The 17,514-nt window shown below is 53.3% G+C and overlaps 14 protein-coding genes across 14 annotated transcripts; 6 read left to right on the top strand and 8 right to left on the bottom strand.

Moving 5' to 3' along the window:
* Positions 1–101: 101 nt before the first annotated feature.
* On the bottom strand, positions 102–1,340 carry HPODL_02160 (uncharacterized protein; the record flags this gene model as incomplete). Its single annotated transcript, XM_014081780.1, has 1 exon — positions 102–1,340. One exon carries the CDS (start codon positions 1,338–1,340, stop codon positions 102–104), a length of 1,239 nt encoding a protein of 412 aa, XP_013937255.1.
* Positions 1,341–1,437: 97 nt separating this feature from the next.
* HPODL_02159 (Monocarboxylate transporter) lies at positions 1,438–2,835 on the top strand (the record flags this gene model as incomplete). Its single annotated transcript, XM_014081779.1, has 1 exon — positions 1,438–2,835. One exon carries the CDS (start codon positions 1,438–1,440, stop codon positions 2,833–2,835), a length of 1,398 nt encoding a protein of 465 aa, XP_013937254.1.
* A 19-nt stretch (positions 2,836–2,854) lies between these two features.
* HPODL_02158 (Hypoxanthine-guanine phosphoribosyltransferase) lies at positions 2,855–3,463 on the bottom strand (the record flags this gene model as incomplete). Its single annotated transcript, XM_014081778.1, has 1 exon — positions 2,855–3,463. The coding sequence occupies one exon, from the start codon at positions 3,461–3,463 to the stop codon at positions 2,855–2,857; it is 609 nt and encodes a 202-aa protein (XP_013937253.1).
* A 125-nt stretch (positions 3,464–3,588) lies between these two features.
* HPODL_02157 (uncharacterized protein) lies at positions 3,589–4,140 on the bottom strand (the record flags this gene model as incomplete). The annotated part of the gene is made up of 1 exon (XM_014081777.1): positions 3,589–4,140. One exon carries the CDS (start codon positions 4,138–4,140, stop codon positions 3,589–3,591), a length of 552 nt encoding a protein of 183 aa, XP_013937252.1.
* An 81-nt stretch (positions 4,141–4,221) lies between these two features.
* Positions 4,222–4,893, top strand: HPODL_02156 (putative membrane protein; the record flags this gene model as incomplete). The annotated part of the gene is made up of 1 exon (XM_014081776.1): positions 4,222–4,893. The coding sequence occupies one exon, from the start codon at positions 4,222–4,224 to the stop codon at positions 4,891–4,893; it is 672 nt and encodes a 223-aa protein (XP_013937251.1).
* A 43-nt stretch (positions 4,894–4,936) lies between these two features.
* HPODL_02155 (uncharacterized protein) lies at positions 4,937–7,210 on the top strand (the record flags this gene model as incomplete). Its single annotated transcript, XM_014081775.1, has 1 exon — positions 4,937–7,210. One exon carries the CDS (start codon positions 4,937–4,939, stop codon positions 7,208–7,210), a length of 2,274 nt encoding a protein of 757 aa, XP_013937250.1.
* A 161-nt stretch (positions 7,211–7,371) lies between these two features.
* On the top strand, positions 7,372–8,331 carry HPODL_05098 (succinyl-CoA ligase [ADP-forming] subunit alpha, mitochondrial; the record flags this gene model as incomplete). The annotated part of the gene is made up of 1 exon (XM_014081774.1): positions 7,372–8,331. The coding sequence occupies one exon, from the start codon at positions 7,372–7,374 to the stop codon at positions 8,329–8,331; it is 960 nt and encodes a 319-aa protein (XP_013937249.1).
* Positions 8,332–8,367: 36 nt separating this feature from the next.
* Positions 8,368–8,847, bottom strand: HPODL_05097 (uncharacterized protein; the record flags this gene model as incomplete). Its single annotated transcript, XM_014081773.1, has 1 exon — positions 8,368–8,847. The coding sequence occupies one exon, from the start codon at positions 8,845–8,847 to the stop codon at positions 8,368–8,370; it is 480 nt and encodes a 159-aa protein (XP_013937248.1).
* A 61-nt stretch (positions 8,848–8,908) lies between these two features.
* On the top strand, positions 8,909–9,541 carry HPODL_02154 (Conserved hypothetical membrane protein; the record flags this gene model as incomplete). The annotated part of the gene is made up of 1 exon (XM_014081772.1): positions 8,909–9,541. One exon carries the CDS (start codon positions 8,909–8,911, stop codon positions 9,539–9,541), a length of 633 nt encoding a protein of 210 aa, XP_013937247.1.
* A 36-nt stretch (positions 9,542–9,577) lies between these two features.
* Positions 9,578–12,565, bottom strand: HPODL_02153 (2-oxoglutarate dehydrogenase, mitochondrial; the record flags this gene model as incomplete). The annotated part of the gene is made up of 1 exon (XM_014081771.1): positions 9,578–12,565. The coding sequence occupies one exon, from the start codon at positions 12,563–12,565 to the stop codon at positions 9,578–9,580; it is 2,988 nt and encodes a 995-aa protein (XP_013937246.1).
* A 354-nt stretch (positions 12,566–12,919) lies between these two features.
* On the top strand, positions 12,920–14,509 carry HPODL_02152 (uncharacterized protein; the record flags this gene model as incomplete). Its single annotated transcript, XM_014081770.1, has 1 exon — positions 12,920–14,509. The coding sequence occupies one exon, from the start codon at positions 12,920–12,922 to the stop codon at positions 14,507–14,509; it is 1,590 nt and encodes a 529-aa protein (XP_013937245.1).
* Positions 14,510–14,586: 77 nt separating this feature from the next.
* Positions 14,587–15,630, bottom strand: HPODL_02151 (Fe-S cluster assembly protein DRE2; the record flags this gene model as incomplete). Its single annotated transcript, XM_014081769.1, has 1 exon — positions 14,587–15,630. One exon carries the CDS (start codon positions 15,628–15,630, stop codon positions 14,587–14,589), a length of 1,044 nt encoding a protein of 347 aa, XP_013937244.1.
* Positions 15,631–15,892: 262 nt separating this feature from the next.
* On the bottom strand, positions 15,893–16,291 carry HPODL_02150 (uncharacterized protein; the record flags this gene model as incomplete). The annotated part of the gene is made up of 1 exon (XM_014081768.1): positions 15,893–16,291. One exon carries the CDS (start codon positions 16,289–16,291, stop codon positions 15,893–15,895), a length of 399 nt encoding a protein of 132 aa, XP_013937243.1.
* Positions 16,292–16,387: 96 nt separating this feature from the next.
* Positions 16,388–17,485, bottom strand: HPODL_02149 (trans-2-enoyl-CoA reductase, mitochondrial; the record flags this gene model as incomplete). Its single annotated transcript, XM_014081767.1, has 1 exon — positions 16,388–17,485. The coding sequence occupies one exon, from the start codon at positions 17,483–17,485 to the stop codon at positions 16,388–16,390; it is 1,098 nt and encodes a 365-aa protein (XP_013937242.1).
* Positions 17,486–17,514: the final 29 nt, after the last annotated feature.

Genomic DNA, 17,514 nt, shown 5'->3' with positions numbered 1-17,514 from the left:
CACAGGGGGACGGAGATGGTAGCAACGCCGACATGGTGTACCTACTACACTAACAAAAGCCCATTGGTGAGAAAATGTCCATTGGTAAGAATTGTCCATTGCTATACAGGAACTGGGTCCATTTTCGGGAAAATACGAGCGGCCTGGAAGAAGATGCGTGCGGCAGCAGCGGAAGCCATGAGGCTCTTGCACACAGGCCGTTTTTTCGGGTCTCCTCCAGCCTGCACGCGGTCGTCCTCATTGGGCTGGAACGTCTTGTGTCCGCCAAATTCCGTGCGGTACCGCTCGTACGTGCGGTCGTCCAGCCGGTAGATGTCGAACGAGCAGAAATACAGCCCGTCGCTCGGGTCGTACATGTATTTTCTGAAGTACGACACGTGGCGCAGGATCTCGTTCTCGCAGCAGCGGCGCGTGCTTTCCGGGGCATCGTTCCCAAAGGTCACCAGGTAGTCCACAAGGCCCTCGACGAGCAGCTGGATGAAGTAGGAAGGCCCATGCCAGAACCGTTTGTTCCAGTCGTCGTAGTCTCTGTCGAACAGCGTGCGGCCGCGGTCGGTAGCGGCCTCGGCGAGTTTGCGGGCCTTGTCGACCCATTGCGGGTCTCTATCGTACTGGTACAGCATGCAGATTGCCGAGAGCGTGTTGCCCGTGTTGTAAGACCACTTGGTTTTGTCGATCACGTCCGAATCGTACGCCACACCGTCCATCACGACATTGTCGGATTTGTCCCAGAGGATCTGCTCAATGAAGTTGATGCACAGCTTGGCGAAGTTGTACAGCTGTTTCTGCTCCTCCGGCGACGAGTATTTGATCATCCGCATGGCGCCCGTCGCAGCCACGCAGTTCGAGATGGTGGCCATGTACTTGCGCGAGATGTGCCACTTGAGCCCCGGCACGTGGAACTTCTGGTGCTCGACCACGCCCGTCATCAGAAACCGCGCCAGCTCGCGTGATAGGTCCAAATATTCCTGGTTGCCCGTGGCCTCGTACAGAGCAATCATGCCACGCAGCAGGTGGGCGCAGTCGTCGTAGTTAATATCGTCGTCGCCCGAGTTTTGTGCGCCGTGGTACATCACCGAGTACGCGCCGTACTTGGGATTGCGGTAGCACGTCAGCGCAGACACCGTGGGCGCGACGATCGGCAGCGTGAGATCCTTGTACGCGGCGCAGCACTCGGCCACGGCGTGGAGCACGACGCCCATGGTCCAGCACGAGAACCGGCCCTCGCGCGACTCTTTGCATGGCACGCGGGTCGAGAAGTTGCCAATGCTGGGGTTCCAGTATGTTTGCCAGAACGTCTTGACGATGTTGTAGCCTTCCAAATTATTGTCAAAGGACATAGCAATAAAAAAATACCAAATTATTTCTCCTGCATACTCGGCTTTTGTTATAGCCGGCCAAGAATATTATTTTTTTTTTTTTCAGCCAAGAATCCCGATGGCCGACACAGAGGAGCAGACCGATTCGAAATGCCCGCTAGAGGTGTCTGAGACGCCCATTCGGGCTCCCCAAATTTCCAACGACATACCCAACAAGTTCAAGGGCCGCGGGCTGGCGTCCGTGGTAGGTTGCATACTATTCTCGTTCAATACCTGGGGTGCCAACTCGGCCTATTCACTTTACTACCAGGAATACCTCAATTCGGACGTATTTCCCGGCACCACCAAGTACGAGTACGGTGTTGTGGGCGGGCTCACGTTTGGCGCCGGACTCACTTTTGGCCCGCTCATCAACTATCTCGTGGGCACGCTGGGGCTCAAGCCCACCATCTCGATCGGGATCGCGTTCCAGCTCGCGTCGATGCTGCTGGCGTCCTTCTGCACCAAGTACTGGCAGCTGGCGCTTACACAGGGCGTCTGGCAGGGCGTTGCGCTTGCGCTGATTGCGATTCCCAGCGTTGTCGTGATCCCGCAGTGGTTCTCGAGTGGCAAGGGTGGCAAGCGTAATCTCGCGCTGGGCTTCTCTGCGGCGGGCTCCGGGCTCGGTGGAATTTTGTACAACATTGGCATGGAGCCCCTGCTCACCAGGTACGGCTACCAGTGGTCGATGCGCACACAGGCCATAATCTGTGCTTTTCTCAACGTCGTCGCCGTCTTGTTGATCCAGTCGCGCAACAAACATATCAAGCCCATCTACAAAGTGTACGACAAGGTTGTGTGGTCGAACTTTGGCGTCTGGTGTCTTCTGGCGTGGATCATGTTCACGCTGTTTGGCTACGTGACGCTAATGTATAATCTGGCCGACTTTACACGGTCGCTCGGCTACAACGCCAACAAGGCGTCCTTGGTGGCCACCATGACATCCATCGGCATCATCTACGGCCGACCAACAATGGGCCAGCTGTGCGACTTTCTCGGCCCGGTCAATATGACCATCTTTGCAAGCTGGGTTGTGGCGCTGTTTGCTCTGGCCATGTGGATCCCGTGCCGCAATTTCCCTACAGCGCTGATTTTCGCGCTGTTCGAGGGCTCCCTCATGGGCACCATCTGGATCACGCAGCCGTCGATGGCGGCGCACATTATCGGGCTGCGCAAGATGGGCATTGCCCTGTCGCTCTCTTGGGTGGCTACCGGCGTGTTTGGGTTCCTGAGCCCGATCCTGGGCATAGCACTGAAAAAAGACGGCCCGCAGCGGCCAGAACAGTACCAAAACGCGGCCATTTTCGTCGGCGTGTGCTACTTCGCCGCAGGCGTCATGCTCGTCATCCTGCGCGGCTGGCTCATCGCCAGACAGGAGATCACGCCGGGACACACCGACGAACAGCTCTGGCACGCGCGCGTGCCCATCAAAAGCGCTGTGCGCTGCACGTTCTCGTGCAGATTCCACAAACTGTAATCTATTCAGCTATCTTCAGCTATATATCGTAGCCCTGCTGCACAGCCATCTGTTGGTGGTGCACAATGTCGGTGCTCTCCCACGGATACGCGATCCAGCAGTCCGGGAACTGTTCCCCCACCACGTAGTTGCTGCGCATCAGCTCGGCCGGCAGCTGTGCTCTCTTGGGCTTGTCCTTGTTATGCAGCACAAACACGAAAAACTGCGTGTTGGGGTCCTCCAAACCTTTCTCGCGAGCCTGTCGCGCGGCATCCTTCTGCAGCTCCCGCAGCGCATAGTGCAGTGTGGTGCGTGTGTCGTCGACCTCGTCGACAATCAGAATCTTCTTGTTGCAAAGATCGACGCCGCTCTCCTTGTAGTTGATCCACTGGATCCGCTTGACCTCGGCGCCCGCCTGCTCCTCCTGCGTGGACACCGTGTTAAGGTCCTCGTACAGCGACAGCACAATGGCAAAAATCCGCAAATTTGGCTGGTTCTGCTGCTTGAGAAACGTGCGCAGGATCCGTGCTGGGATAAACCCACCGCCCCCGATTGCAATCATCAAGTCCAAGTCCAGCGGCTTCAACGTCTCTGCCGCACGCTGGCACAGCTGGTGCACATTGTTGTACGAGATGTACCTTTTATCCATGCAGGAGGGCAGAAGAGCTGGAGGTTTTATATATTTTTTTATTTTATTTTGCATTTCCAAATAAATCACCGGACTGGTTCCGGTGATAAGATAAGACCAATAAATACGATAAATAAATATGCCGTCTACAGCTTGAACATCCGCACAGGATACTCGTCCGTGTACATGCCGTGCTCGGGTTCCTCTAGAATTTTCATGCTGAGCTTCTTGTTCAGATTCGGAGCCACAACGGGCTCTCCGCGTGGTCCCAGCAGCTCGCCGTTCAGAATCGCGCTGTCGGCGGTCCGCAGCACCTGCGGCAGGTCCACCTGACCACTGGACACGAGCGCCAGCTGCTTCACGCCTTCCTCGCCCTTTGGCAGTCTGCTCCGTTTAGCGTTGCCGATCTGCAACAACGCGCCTATCTGCGGCTGTGTGAACACAGACGCCCGCGGATACGCTCTGCGCTTGTCTCTTTTATAGTAGTCGTTCTGGACGATGTCTGCGGCCGGAATGGTGCGCGGGTCCTTGTAGACCTGCTTGTTTGAGGACGGCGACGGGACACGGTAGTAGGGAACGTAAGGGTTTCCGGACGACCGGTTAGGCACCAGAACCAGCACCGACCGGATCAATTCCCAGATGCCCTTGGACCCAGTAGTGTATTTCTTCCAGACAGGAACAGGACCTCCAGCACTCATGGGGAGAAATATATTTTGGATGGAGTCTTTCTTCTCCACACTAAATTTCCGGGTAACGCCACTTTTTCTTTATCACCAATTATGCCTCTTCTTCGCAGTGCTAGACGGCTGCGCAGCAATTTCGGCGAGCTTCCGGAGGACTACGCGGAGGAGTCGCACGACGAGGAGATCCCGCAGGTCGACATCGACGAGATGGTCGATCTGGCCAACGAGCTCATGCGCAACGGCAACGGCACCCGCGCCGGGATCCGTGTGCGCCCCAGAAACATCGAGCTTGCGCGCGACATCATCCTGGAGCACGAGCGGCGCGCGGCCAACGGCACGCCGCGCCGGCTGGACGACCGCCCGCTGTGGATGAAAGTAGTCGACTCCGTCACAATCACGCTATTCCCCATCATCTTCATCCGCATCGTCAAGAACCTGCTCAGTGTGTCCTCCTTCTCGATCGATGTTGTGCAGGACACGTTCGACTACATTGAATACGTGCAGGGCGCGGAGCCTGCGCGCGAGAACAGCTCGCTGCTGATGAAGTTTGGCCAGATCCTCATGGCGGAGTTTCCTGGGCTGAGCAACAACGTGCTCATTGTGCTCACGCTGGTGGTGTTCTACGTCTACACGATCCTGTTCTCGATGTTCATGGTGACGTCGTTTGCGTTTCTGATCCTGTGTCTGACGTGGTCGCTGGGCAAACGGTGGCAGAGCATCGAGAAGCTGGTGATGGGGATAATTACGGACGGCGAGGGGTGTATATAGAAGAAATAATTCGCTATTATTTTTTTCCAATTTGATTATTTCCATGGACAAAAGACCGTTCGACCAATTAGAGCCGGAGTCCACGCCGACGCCCGTTTCGGAGACTCCGTCCAAACGTGCGACGCCGGACCCCGCCGCCACCACCGTCAATGGCGGCTCGTCCAAGGTGCCAGCACACGTTTTACAGAAAAGACGAGAGGGCCGTCTGAGGGCGATGGAGAAACTGCAGAACCGGCTCGACGAGCTGGGCATCAAGCGTGTGGACCAGGAGAACGCGCTGAAGTTCAGCTCCATCCCGCTTGTCCAGGCCATCAACCAGAAAAATTACTACACCGACTACCTCAAGAAGGACGACCAGATCATGATGATACGCGAGATGCGGCAGCGGCTGCTGGAGGCGCGGCTCGCGAAAAAACAGGCCGAGCTCGAGCGCAAGCAGGAGTCGCAGAACATGATCAACAAGATCAGCACCCACGGCTTCGACTTCGACGACAACGAGGACGAGGACGAGGACGACGACAACGGCAAGATGGGCTCGAAAATCATAGTTCTGCACCCGGGCTCTGCCAATATTCGTATTGGTCTGTCCAGTGACGTCGACCCGTTGGTGATCCCCAACATGGTGGCTCACAGACGGCCTGCTCCCAAAACCAGCGTGGACCCGCTGCGGCGCGAGGACGAGAACGGCGACATGAGCATTGTGGACGAGCAGTTTGTCAATGCGAAGCGCACGGTCACCTCGAACTTCAAGGAGCGGATGAAGTTCTACAAAAGGCGCATCTTGCCCAACTCCAACGAGCAGTGCTACAATTACAACAAACGGGTGCAGCCAGAGACAATCCCCGAGCTCGACGACGTGCACAAATTGGACTATTTCGACAAGGTGCGGGAAAACTACGTGACCGGCGCGGACGTGCTGAAAATCAAAGATCTCGAAAACTGGCAGGTCAGAAGCCCGTTCCTCAACGGCAGGTTCAACGACAAGGATATCGCGTACAAGTCCGAGCAGGATCTTCTCGGCGACATCAAGCTGATTCTGAACGACGCGCTTAAACGGTTCAACATATTTAACAGAAAGACGCTCAACACGTACAACTGCGTGCTGGTCATCCCCAACCTGTACGACAAGGTGTACTGTGAGAAAATGGTTGGGTTTTTGTTCAACCTCGGATTCGGCCAGGTGGCCGTGTTCCAGGAAGGCCTGGCAGCGACGTTTGGGTCCGGCGTGAGCTCGGCGTGCGTCGTGGACATCGGCGCCACGTCGACCAAGGTGTGCTGCATCGAGGAAGGCTACATTTTCCCGGACTCGGTGGTGGAATTGTCGTACGGCTCGAACGACATCACACGGGCATTGATCAAAAGCCTGATTGGCCAGCAGTTCCCGTACAGAAAGATCAACCTGAACGAGCTCCGCGACTGGACGCTTGCGACGCAGCTCAAGGAGAATATCGTTACTTTTAACGACGCCAACGTGGCTGTGCAGATATTCAAGTTTGTGAACAGGCGGCCGGGCCAGCTGAGTGAAAAATACGAGTTCAAGTCATTCGACGACGTGATGGTGACGCCGATGGGGCTGTTTTACCCGGAGCTGTTTTTGGAGGACGGCGACGCGCGCGAGGAGAGCACGATCCTCGGCAAATGGTCGCCCAATAAAAAACTGACCCGGGGCTTGATGGGTAGCAGAGTTGCGAAAAGCGCGACACACAAGAACGAAACGGAGCGGAAGCTCATCTCCGAAATGGACACCAAAGACCTGATGGACCAGCTGGTCAGCAGCGCGGGAGAGGAAACGGAAGCAGCCGACGGTGAAACGGATGAAAAAGTGACGCAGACGAATGACTTCCGGGTAAACATGACTCCATTGGACAAGGCCATCATCGAGTCGATCACGTACGCGGCCAGTGGCGACCAGCAGCGGCTCGAGAAGCTCTACCAGAACATCCTGATTGTTGGAGGCGGGTCCAAGATCGAGGGTTTAGACACGATTTTGGTGGACAGACTACATTTGAACCGTGTGCCGCTTCTTGCGTCCAACAAATTGGCCGAAATCACGAAGCAGGTGCAACAATGGAAAGAAAAGGAGAAAGAATTGAGCGAGCAGCATGTTCAGGAGATAAACAATACGGTTGCATCCGGGGGTGTGACGACGATCGAGATCATTGCGAACGACGAAAACCTGGACCCGTCGATGCTGGTCTGGAAAGGCGCGTCTGTGTTTGCGCGGTTGAAGATCGTGGAGGAAATGTGGATTGGCGAGAAGTACTGGGACATTTTTGGCGGCCGCGCGCTAAGCTACACGACGCTGTTTAACTACTAGAAACGCGATTAGCAAATGCTATTTTTTCCCAATTTTTTTTCAGTTTTTTTTGGTCTCCACCTCACACCTCGCCGCGCTTTCACCCGGTCGGGCTGGCGGTGCTCGCAAAACAAAACGCTTTCCACCAAAAACCACCTCACTGTTTATTTCTCTCACCGAAAATGTTAAGAAGAGCCTTCTCAACCACCAGAGCAGCCAGAAACTACTCGGACACGATCAAGAACCTCAAGATCAACAAGGACACCAAGGTGATCTACCAGGGTTTCACGGGAAGACAGGCCACCTTCCATGCTGAGCAAGCCTTGGCATATGGTACCAAAATTGTCGGTGGAACCAACCCAAAGAAAGCCGGCCAGACCCACCTGGGCAAGCCCGTTTTCGCCAGTGTTGCGGACGCCATCAAGGAGACAGGAGCTACCGCCAGCGGTATCTTTGTTCCTCCTCCGATCGCGGCCAGTGCCATTGAGGAGGCTGTTGCTGCTGAGATCCCGCTGGTGGTCGCCATCACCGAGGGAATCCCACAGGCAGACATGCTGAGAGTGTCGCAGCTGCTCAGAACCCAGTCTAAGACCAGATTGGTCGGACCTAACTGTCCGGGAATCATTGCTCCAGAACAGTGCAAGATCGGAATCATGCCCCAGAACATCCACAAGAAGGGCAGAATCGGCATTGTTTCGAGATCCGGAACCCTCACGTACGAGGCCGTCAACCAGACCACCAAGGTCGGTCTGGGCCAGTCGCTGGTCATCGGAATGGGAGGTGACCCATGTCCAGGTACCAATTTCATCGACGCCCTGACACTGTTCCTGAACGACCCAGAAACAGAGGGTATCATTTTGATCGGTGAAATCGGTGGAGAGGCCGAGGAAGAGGCCGCTGAGTACCTCAAACAGTATAACCTCACCAGAGACGTTCCAAAGCCGGTTGTCTCCTTCATTGCCGGTGTTACTGCTCCTCCAGGAAGAAGAATGGGCCACGCCGGTGCTCTGATCTCGGGCGGCAAGGGTACTGCCAAGTCCAAGATCGAGGCTTTGACTGCTGCCGAGGCCGTGGTTGTGCCTTCTCCAGGCAGACTCGGTAAGGCTCTCTACGACCAGTTCGTCGAGAAGAAGTTGCTCTAGACAGTAAATAGCTGATATAATCGATTCAAGCTCTTTTCACACCTTGCTGAGCCGTTCTTTCAGGCTCAGCAGCTCATTGTTCAAAACAGCCACACGCTCCAATTTCTCGCTGTTCATCTCCTGCTCCAACTCCTTGTATAACCGGAAATACTCTCTGTACGTCTGCTGGAACCGGCGAATATCGTTTGCCACGTCCGGCCGCTTTTTGTGCGGACTAGCAAGTCTGCCCTGTTCACCCCGCCAGTTGCGCACAATCATCCGTTTTCTGACCCGCCCGAGATGCGCGGCCGTGTTGTCTCTTCGCACGCCGTACACCTCTGTCGCATACTCGGGCAGACTCGAGAGCTCGAGCCGTCGGCCGCCCGCCTTGATTTCTGTGATCTGCCCCTTGCGTATCACGACTTTGAGCCCGTCGCGCGCGCTTGCCAGCTCTGCCGCCTGTTGATCGCTCAGTCGCAGCACGGCGCAGTGTCCACCTTTTTGCTCGCCTGCTAAACGGTATGTGTGGGGAGCCATTGAATAGCAAAAAAGATATTAATTTTAGAAAATAAAATAATCAGATTAATATTTATTTATCATGGATCCCTTTTATGACGTCTACAACGACGGCCTTGTCCAATTGGAGCGGCTCAGGTCCACGTCACCAAACTCGTTGGATTTCAACAACATTAAAACAGAGCTCATAGAAACTATCGGCGACCTCACAAACGCCCTGGAGGTGATACAGCAGTCTAAGAACCGGGCCAAAACAGGCAACGGAAACGACACTTTCGCCCACATAGACGCTGCAGAACTGCACTCGCGCGAGGCCAAATTGCAGGACCTCAAGTCGCAATTCAGCGACGTGCTCAAATCCGTCAATCTGCCCGGCCACTACTCAGACAACCCGTTCGAAGACCCGCCTCCAATCGATCAACAGTATACCCAGCAGCTTTTGCAAGAGCAGGACGACATAATCTCAAAAGACCTCACGAAATCTATCCAGAATTTGCATCAGCAGGCTCTCACTATTGGAAATGAGCTCGACTACCACCAGGAACTGCTGGAGGACGTGGAACAGGATATTGACAGACTTAACTTCAAGATGGTGAACCATGGCATCAAAAGAATCAACAGGTTCCTCGAAACAAACGAACGGGGCGGCAATTGCTGTATTGCTGTGCTTGTCGCTGTGCTTGTAATTATTTTAGTGTTACTGATTGTGCTATAGAAATCGACGGTATTTTCGAATACAAACTGAATTTACTTAATTGTTAAACACCTGGTCAAGCAGGGCCTCCTCCTCGGCAGTGTGCATGGCCTTGGATCCTGCTGCAACAGAGGCCGAAGGGTCTCTTCCTGCGTATCTCAGACCCAACTTCTCAAGACCGGCCTCTCTTAACACGGTCTCGATTCTCGGAGTAACATAAGAGTAGGCTCCCATGTTGAATGGCTCCTCTTGACACCACACGAGGTCCTCAAGAGCAGGGTACGACAGCAGAGCGTCTCTGAGCTGGGCAAATGGGAATGGATGCAGCTGTTCCACTTTGATGAAGGCGGTCTCCTTGTCTCCCAAATTCTGTCTTCTCTTGTGGAGAGCAGTGTAAACTTGGCCGCTGCACAAAACAACTCTCTTGATACCGGCCTTATCATTTATGCTCTTTCCAAGCTCCACGTCCTCAATTAACCATTGGAAGTGAGAGTCACCTGTGAACTCTTCAATACTCGATCTGGCCAATGGGTGTCTCAACAGACTCTTGGAGAAGAACAGAATCAGTGGTTTTCTGAACTGACGGTGCATCTGTCTTCTCAGAATGTGGAACAACGATGCTGGCGTCGATGGGTACGCAACCTGCATGTTGCAGTCTTGGTGCTGTCTCTCAAGCTTTTCTGGGGTAGGGAAGTAACGAGGGTCCTCATTACAAAGCTGCAAGTATCTCTCGAGTCTTCCCGAAGAATGCTCTGGTCCCTGTCCATCGTAACCGTGAGGCAGAGAGAGGACAACACCGGATCTCTGTTTCCACTTGGACTCACCAGCAGCAATGAACTGGTCAATAATGACCTGTGCAGTGTTGGCAAAATCACCGAATTGGGCCTCCCAAACAACAAGTGCGTCTGGCGAAGTCAAGGAGTATCCGTATTCGAATCCCATCACACCGTACTCAGAAAGAGACGAGTTGCTGATCACGAAGTCTCCTTGGTTTTCGTCAAGGTGTTTCAATGGAATGTAGGTCTCTTCGTTCTTTTGGTCGTGCAAAACAGCGTGTCTCTGAGAGAAAGTACCTCTTTCCACATCCTGTCCAGACACACGAACGTGGTATCCTTCCATAGCCAGAGAACCAAAGGCCAGCGCTTCACCAGTGGACCAGTCGATACCTTGGCCGCTCTCAATGGACTTGAGTCTGTTTCCTAAAATTCTTTTGAGGTTTCTATGCAAGTTGAACTTTTCAGGAACGGTCGAAACAACCTTTCCGATGTGCTTAACCTTCTCCTCAGAGATGGCGGTAGGCAAATGAGGCAAAACCTCTGTAGCCAGTTCCTTAGGCGACTTGAATCCTTCCCAAGGCGTAGTCAACCACTCTCTTGAGTCTGGCTTGTAGTCTTTCGACTTGCCAAAAGATTCCTCCAATGTGTTCCACACCCATTGTTTGTGCTCGTTGATGTCCTCTTCTGTAAACGTGCCCTCCTTCAAAAGCTTGTCGATATACATGTCTAACACCTGTTTCTTGTGTGCAATTCTCTCGTACATCAGTGGTTGCGTGAAGGAAGGCTGATCGGTCTCGTTGTGGCCGTGCTTTCTGTATCCAACAACGTCCAAAATGACGTCCGAGTTGAAAGCAGCTCTCCACTCGGCAGCCAGATTGAACATGTAAACAACAGACTCGACATCGTCAGCGTTCACGTGGAAAATTGGCGCGTTAATAGACTTGGCAATGTCGGACGGGTAAGGGGTAGATCTGGCAAATCTAGGATCTGTGGTGAAACCGATCTGGTTATTCACGATCACGTGAACAGTTCCTCCGGTAGCGTAGGCAGGCAAAGCAGTAAAGCCCATGGTTTCATAGACGACACCCTGGCCGGCAAACGCAGCGTCACCGTGCAATAGCACAGCCAGTGCCTTCTTGAACTCTCCGACGTCATTCTTGTAATGCTGAATGGCTCTAGTTCTTCCCAAAACGACTGGGTCCTCGGCCTCCAAGTGGGACGGGTTGGCGACAATGGACAAATTCACAGTTTTTCCCGAAGTAGTTGGTCTGACGTAGTTCATACCCAGATGGTACTTCACGTCGCCGGAACCTTCATCAAACTCCTTCGAACCCGTAAACTCGGAGAAAATGGCTTCGGCTGGCTTACGAACCACGTTGGCCAACATGTTGAGTCTACCTCTGTGAGGCATACCAATGACAACATCCTCGACTCCAAGGTCCACAGCAGTGTCGATCAAGGCCTTCAGACCCGGCACAACAGATTCGGCACCCTCAAGACCAAATCTCTTGTCGTTAGGGAACTTGGTGGATAGGAAGTTCTCAAATTCACAGGACCACATCAGTCTATCAAGAATCTGTCTTTTTTGATCTGGAGTGAACTTGAACGGCGTGGGGATCTCTATTCTCTCACGAAGCCAGTCGCACTTCTGCTTCGATGGGATGTGGACGTACTCAACACCGTACGACGAGCAGTATATCTTCTCGCACGTCTTGATCACATCCCTGAGCTTCATAGACGTAACGCCGTCCTTGATGAAGTATGGCAGAATACCCGGACCAAGCGTGATGTCTTTGTCCAGGTCGGCCTCGGTGAAGCCGTAGTAGTCAAGAGTCAACTCTCTTGGTGGCGGGGTGTTTTTGTCGTCGCCAAAGGAAATTCCCAACGGATCGATGTGGGCTCTCTGGTGGCCACGCACCTGGTACGCCCTCACAAGCAGCTGAGCTTTCAGGTGCACCAGAATGCCCTCGCTGACATTTCCAGAGGCAGAGGGCACAAGATGAGGAATGCCTCCCTCAGGCTGGGGAATCAGAGTGGGAGGGGCAACAAAGGCAGTGGAAGCCGGCTTGTTGCCGTTCATGTTGCGGAAGTATGCGTCCCACGAGACATGCACGCTCTTGGGATCTTTGCTCCATGCCTCATACATCTCGTCGATGTAATTGGCGTTATTGGTCTGTAGAAAGCTGTCAAACCCAGTGGCCAACGTTCTGGCCGGGATCAGCGACCGCACGCGGGAACGAAGACCGTTTTTGGCAACGAATCTAAGCATGTTGAGTTTGGAAAAGTTGCAAGGTGTATGAACAAGACAATTTTCCGTCTTATCCCAGGTACTTTATGTTTTTAGCCATTTTCTTTTTTATACCCACAGTGTTGGCTCTAGCAAGGGTTGCTGACGTAATTCTCCGGGCAGGAAAAATGCCCCAGAGCTGTGTCATTAACAAATGCCGGGCTGTGATTGGCTGCAGGATTTTGTCTTCGGTTTCCGGGGACGTAGATTCTGCAAGGAATCCGAGTCGGGGTCGACCCTCCGGGATGGAGTCGATCGACCTCTGTTTTTTTTTTGTTCTCCGCGTCGCGACGCCGGCCGATCGACCTTTTTGAGCTTTTTTTCATATTTTTCACCATGACGGGCATCCATCACCAGCGGGTCCTGGCTGGTCTGAGACGAATACACTGTTTCCGCGACCCGGGGCCGTTTGCGGAGGGCCCATGTGCGCCTCTGAATCTCTGTCTTGAGTACAAAATCAACCGCGCGCTCGACCAAAACGTCGCTTCCGAGCAGCTCCTTCGCTACTTCAAAGAGCATCCGCGAGAATCCATTGGCACGGCTACTTTAGACCGGGTACTGGAGCGTCTGCCTCCCAGGCTGTACCGGGAATTTTTCGAGCGGCTCCTTGTGTCAGGACACATTTTTTCGGCCGGCTCCCAGGCCAAACGGCTGCTGACTCGTCTGTGTTCAGGGACCGTTGCCGAGCGAGCGACGTTCTTGCTGAAAACCTGCCAATACCCGCAGAACCCGTTTTTGAGCCAGTATTCGGATGACATGCGCGTGACCACTATCAAACGGCTCAACGAAAAGACCTACACACACGAAGCTCTGCTGTTCCTTGGACTTTACAAATCCACCCTTACACCAGAAAGTAAGCGATGGCCGCAGTACTACCGGCTGTGGAACGACCTGATGTTGCGGCACGGGCGCCATCCCGTGCTGAGCCCGGCGACGATCCATTCGAGCATCGACCTAATTTTAAGGCACTATTTTGTCGTCGAACGCGACCTCGAAAAGGGCCTCAAGATCATGAACCGCTATTTTGAAGCTACCGATACCAAACTCTCGCCAAACAGGATTGATGACATCAACCTCGCATTTCTCAAGTGCTTGAGTGCTACTCCTGCCGCTACTCCACAGGTCGTTGTGAGCTACGTGCTCACGATGTATCCTAAAAGCTACAGTATTCTAGAACAGGTTGGACTGCTGAGCATGATCTACGAAAACCGGTGTGGCCCCGTTTTCAAGCGAACAGAGCTGCTGCTGAAGCCAAATATCCGTGATGAGCTAATTTGCGGCGATAGAATGCCGCCTCTGGACGTGCTGGCAATAGTATATCGCTCGTTGCTATTTTCGACGCGGCCGTCGAAACTGCAAACCAAGGTGCTTTTCGCGCACTATCTGGACTTTATAGACAATAGCCTTCCGTCATCGACCGTCGTGCTGGACATGTTTCTGTCGTACATGGACAGGGTGCACCATCGGCCAATATTTGCTGCGCGGTTGCTGGAGTCGTTCCTCGAAAAAGGAGGCTTTTCCAAAGCGGCAAAAATCCACTCTACCGCCGTCAACGCTATTCTGTCGCGTCTGGCCTCACTCGACGTCTCACGAGCCATCGAACTGGCCAATCGGCTGAAAAATATCATCAGCTTCGATGCGCGTGTGTTTTACAGCTTCGTGTGCAACCTGGACAGAATTGGCGAGACGGACGCGGCCAGAGTGTTCTACAACAAGCTGCTCGACCACCAGGCGTCTGTTGCGCCCAATCACGCCATCATGAACTTCTCCAAACTCGGCCATTTGTGCTACAAAAATAAGTGGCCCGTGCCGCAGCTCAGCCGCGACCCTACGCCAAAACGGCGGTCGCCTGAGATCGCAAACACGAAAAAGCTCAGCTACACGGAAATCGTCGACTTTCTCGACGCCATGCGAACCAACTCTTGAATGACCCATTCTACGCCATGCTAATAATCTCCTGAATACCTTTTTTATACACCAGTCACATGTATCGTAATAAATAATTAAATGTCCTCGCCAAACGAGTCGAGCGTCACCACTTGGCCGGGCTTGAACGCAGGAAGGCCCAGGAACGGGCATCCGTCGCATCTGAACGCATCGCCCAGAGCGCACGAGTTGCACCCGCCGGTCTTTCCCTCGATCGTGAAATCGACCTCTGTCATGTCTGTGTCCGAAAACTTGATTTTCTCGCCCAGCTGGCGTCTGGCCTCGTCGCGCTTGGCCTGCAGCCGTTTTTCGATCTGAATGGCCTCGTCCGTTGCCGAGCGCGCCATTTTGCTCAGAATGCTGTCCTGCACAGACCGCTGGTTGCGCTCCTCCTCCTCCTCTTTCTCTCTGAGACCACACGTGCAGTCTTTGCAGGCCTTCCGTCTCTTTTTGCCCGTCGTGGTGCACTGCACAGGCGTCACCAGGTTCTCGCTCAAACCAAGATCTGCGCTTTTCAGCAGCTCGTTCTCGTCGATGTATGAGTCGCCAACCTCAGTCTCAGACTCCGAGTCCTCGAAGAACACCAGCTTCGTCTCCTTCAGTTTGCTTTGCTCCACGCCATCGCTGTCGTCCTCATCAAACTCGGACGAATCCGTGAGCGTAGGAGGCGACGCAAGTTTCTTGAACAGCGGCAATCTTCTCGTAGGCGATTTATTCCGTCCCCGCGATTTGAGAGGCACGGCAACAGGCACAGGCTTTGTCGATTGTGGTTTCTGCCAGCTCTTCTCGTCGTCGGCAATCACAAAGCCCGCCATGATGGCCTCCAGAGCACAATCTGCCGGAATCAAACCCGTGAACTGGCCCCCTGGTATAAGCGAGTCGTACAACTGAGCAATTAAACTTGACGTGAACTTGTTCCGTTTGGCCTCTTCTGGCGCAAGATAATGAATCAGCTTGTAAGTGTTGGCATCCAACGTCTGTTGGCCAAGAGCCACGCGGTCTACCACATGCTGGACCAGGTCTGCCTCGGGGTTTGATGCTATCAGGTGTCTTTTGGTCTGCTCGACCTGTTCAGGCTCCGTGACGACCGTGGGATGGATAAGAAGTAGTATGGATGGCATCAGTGGAAAGAAAGCGTGTTAACGACGTTTTATTCCTCCTATCGAAACAACCACAAACTAGTTTCCGCCTATCTATCTTAGTAATCCTGAAAATTTTTATTGTTCCACTTTAGCCACATTTAATTCGCCCTTGCACAGCCGTAATTTACATCCCTACGAGGCAATCAATTCCTCGGCTCGGAATATTTGGGAGGCTACATGTAGATTAAGCTACGCTATCTAACGTTGCAAATCGTTTCCTAATCCGTTTATATACATACCGTCACCCCCGTCTCTCGTTCATCTTGATCTCGCCGCCTCCACAGCACCCGCCACTGGCCATCTCGCCGCCAAATGGGTTCTTCTTGCCTTTTTTCTTCTTAATATCATCATTGTCTCCCAGCTCGGTATCCTTGTGAATATTCAGGAAATACTTGTTCTCCTCGTCCTCCTCCTTTCTTCCCTGCACAATGTTACGTCTCAAAAACAGCGACACGTCGTTCAGGTGCTTGATCCGTTCCTCAACACTCTTGTCTGGCATGTCTGGGTCGACTTCAAGAGCCATCTTCGTCTTTATCTGTGCGCGGGCAGCCTGGAGCATGGCCACATCGCTGTTAAATGCGATCGATGTAGCACGCAGCGCGCCGCGGTATGCGCTGAGAGCCTGTTTTGCGAGAGACATGCTATGTCTGTTTATACCAATCGTAGGATTACAATTAATAAAAAAAAATTCCAGAAAAATGTGCATTGTTGTAATTGCTTATGTAAGCAGGGGAAGCTATGAGAACACAACCAGCTGTTTGCCCTTGTTGGAGTTGGCCAGGGCCTTCTGGAAGGCCTGATACACCTCTTCCTCAGATGCGTCAGCTGAGACTGGGTTCTCGTACATTTTCACGTCCACGAGGTCGCCGTCCTCCATCATTTTCTGGACAGCCTTAATAGTATTCTCTCTAGAGCCTGGAATGCGCTTGATGTTGGCAGAGACCCAGAATCCTTTGGCAGTGATGTTCTTAAAGATGAACAGAGTGGTTGGAATTGTGACTGGTTTCATGGACATGCCTCCGTAGGTGACGAGAGTACCGTCCTGGCCGAGTTTTCTCACCATGTTGGTGCAGTTATCACCTCCAACACAGTTGAGAGCCAGTTTGATTGGCTTGCCGTTGGTCCACTCAGCAATGGTCTTGCCAAACTCTTTGGAAGCGTTTTCCTCCTCGGTGATGACCTTGGTTGCTCCCAAGGCGGTGAGCTCATCGACCAACTCCTTGAGGTTGTCTCTGTTTCTGACGATGGAGATGGAGTTGAGGCCGAGCTTCTTTCCGATCTGGATCGCAGAGCGGCCAACCTGCGAGTTGCCTCCGTTTTGAATGAACCAGTCACCCGGCTTGAGCTCCTCGAACAGCGTCAGCATCTGATATGCGCTTGACGGATTAACGGCAATGGTGGCGGCCTGGTTTGCCGAGATGGTCTTTTCCATCTTCATGAGGGCAGATTCCTCGGACAAAACGTGAGATCTCCAGGTGCCGAAGTTTACGTTGCTTGGAATGACCCAATCGCCCTCCTTGAGGCCTGACACCTGGTCTCCCACGGCCAACACCTTAAACAGGCCCTCGTTTCCTCCAACTGCGACAGGCTCAGACTGGCCGTATTGCACCTTTAGCTCTGGTCTCGATGGATAGACGCCCTGGATCTGGTTGATGTCCGAAGGGTTGATTGGACAAGCAATGGTCTGCAACAGAACCTCCTTGCCCTTTGGTGAGGAAGGTAGTTCGTGAGACACGCATCTGAGAACTTGGTCAGGCTGGCCGTATTGCGAATAGAGCATGACCTTAGCCCTGATGGAATTGGCAACAGCAGAGGAGCTAAATGATCTCGACATTTGTTGAAAAGCAAATGGCACTCTAAACA

Source organism: Ogataea parapolymorpha, chromosome I (assembly GCF_000187245.1).
Source record: "Ogataea parapolymorpha DL-1 chromosome I, whole genome shotgun sequence".
In the NCBI taxonomy this organism is placed as follows: Eukaryota; Fungi; Ascomycota; class Pichiomycetes; order Pichiales; family Pichiaceae; genus Ogataea; species Ogataea parapolymorpha.
This window is presented reverse-complemented; position numbering and strand designations above follow the sequence as displayed.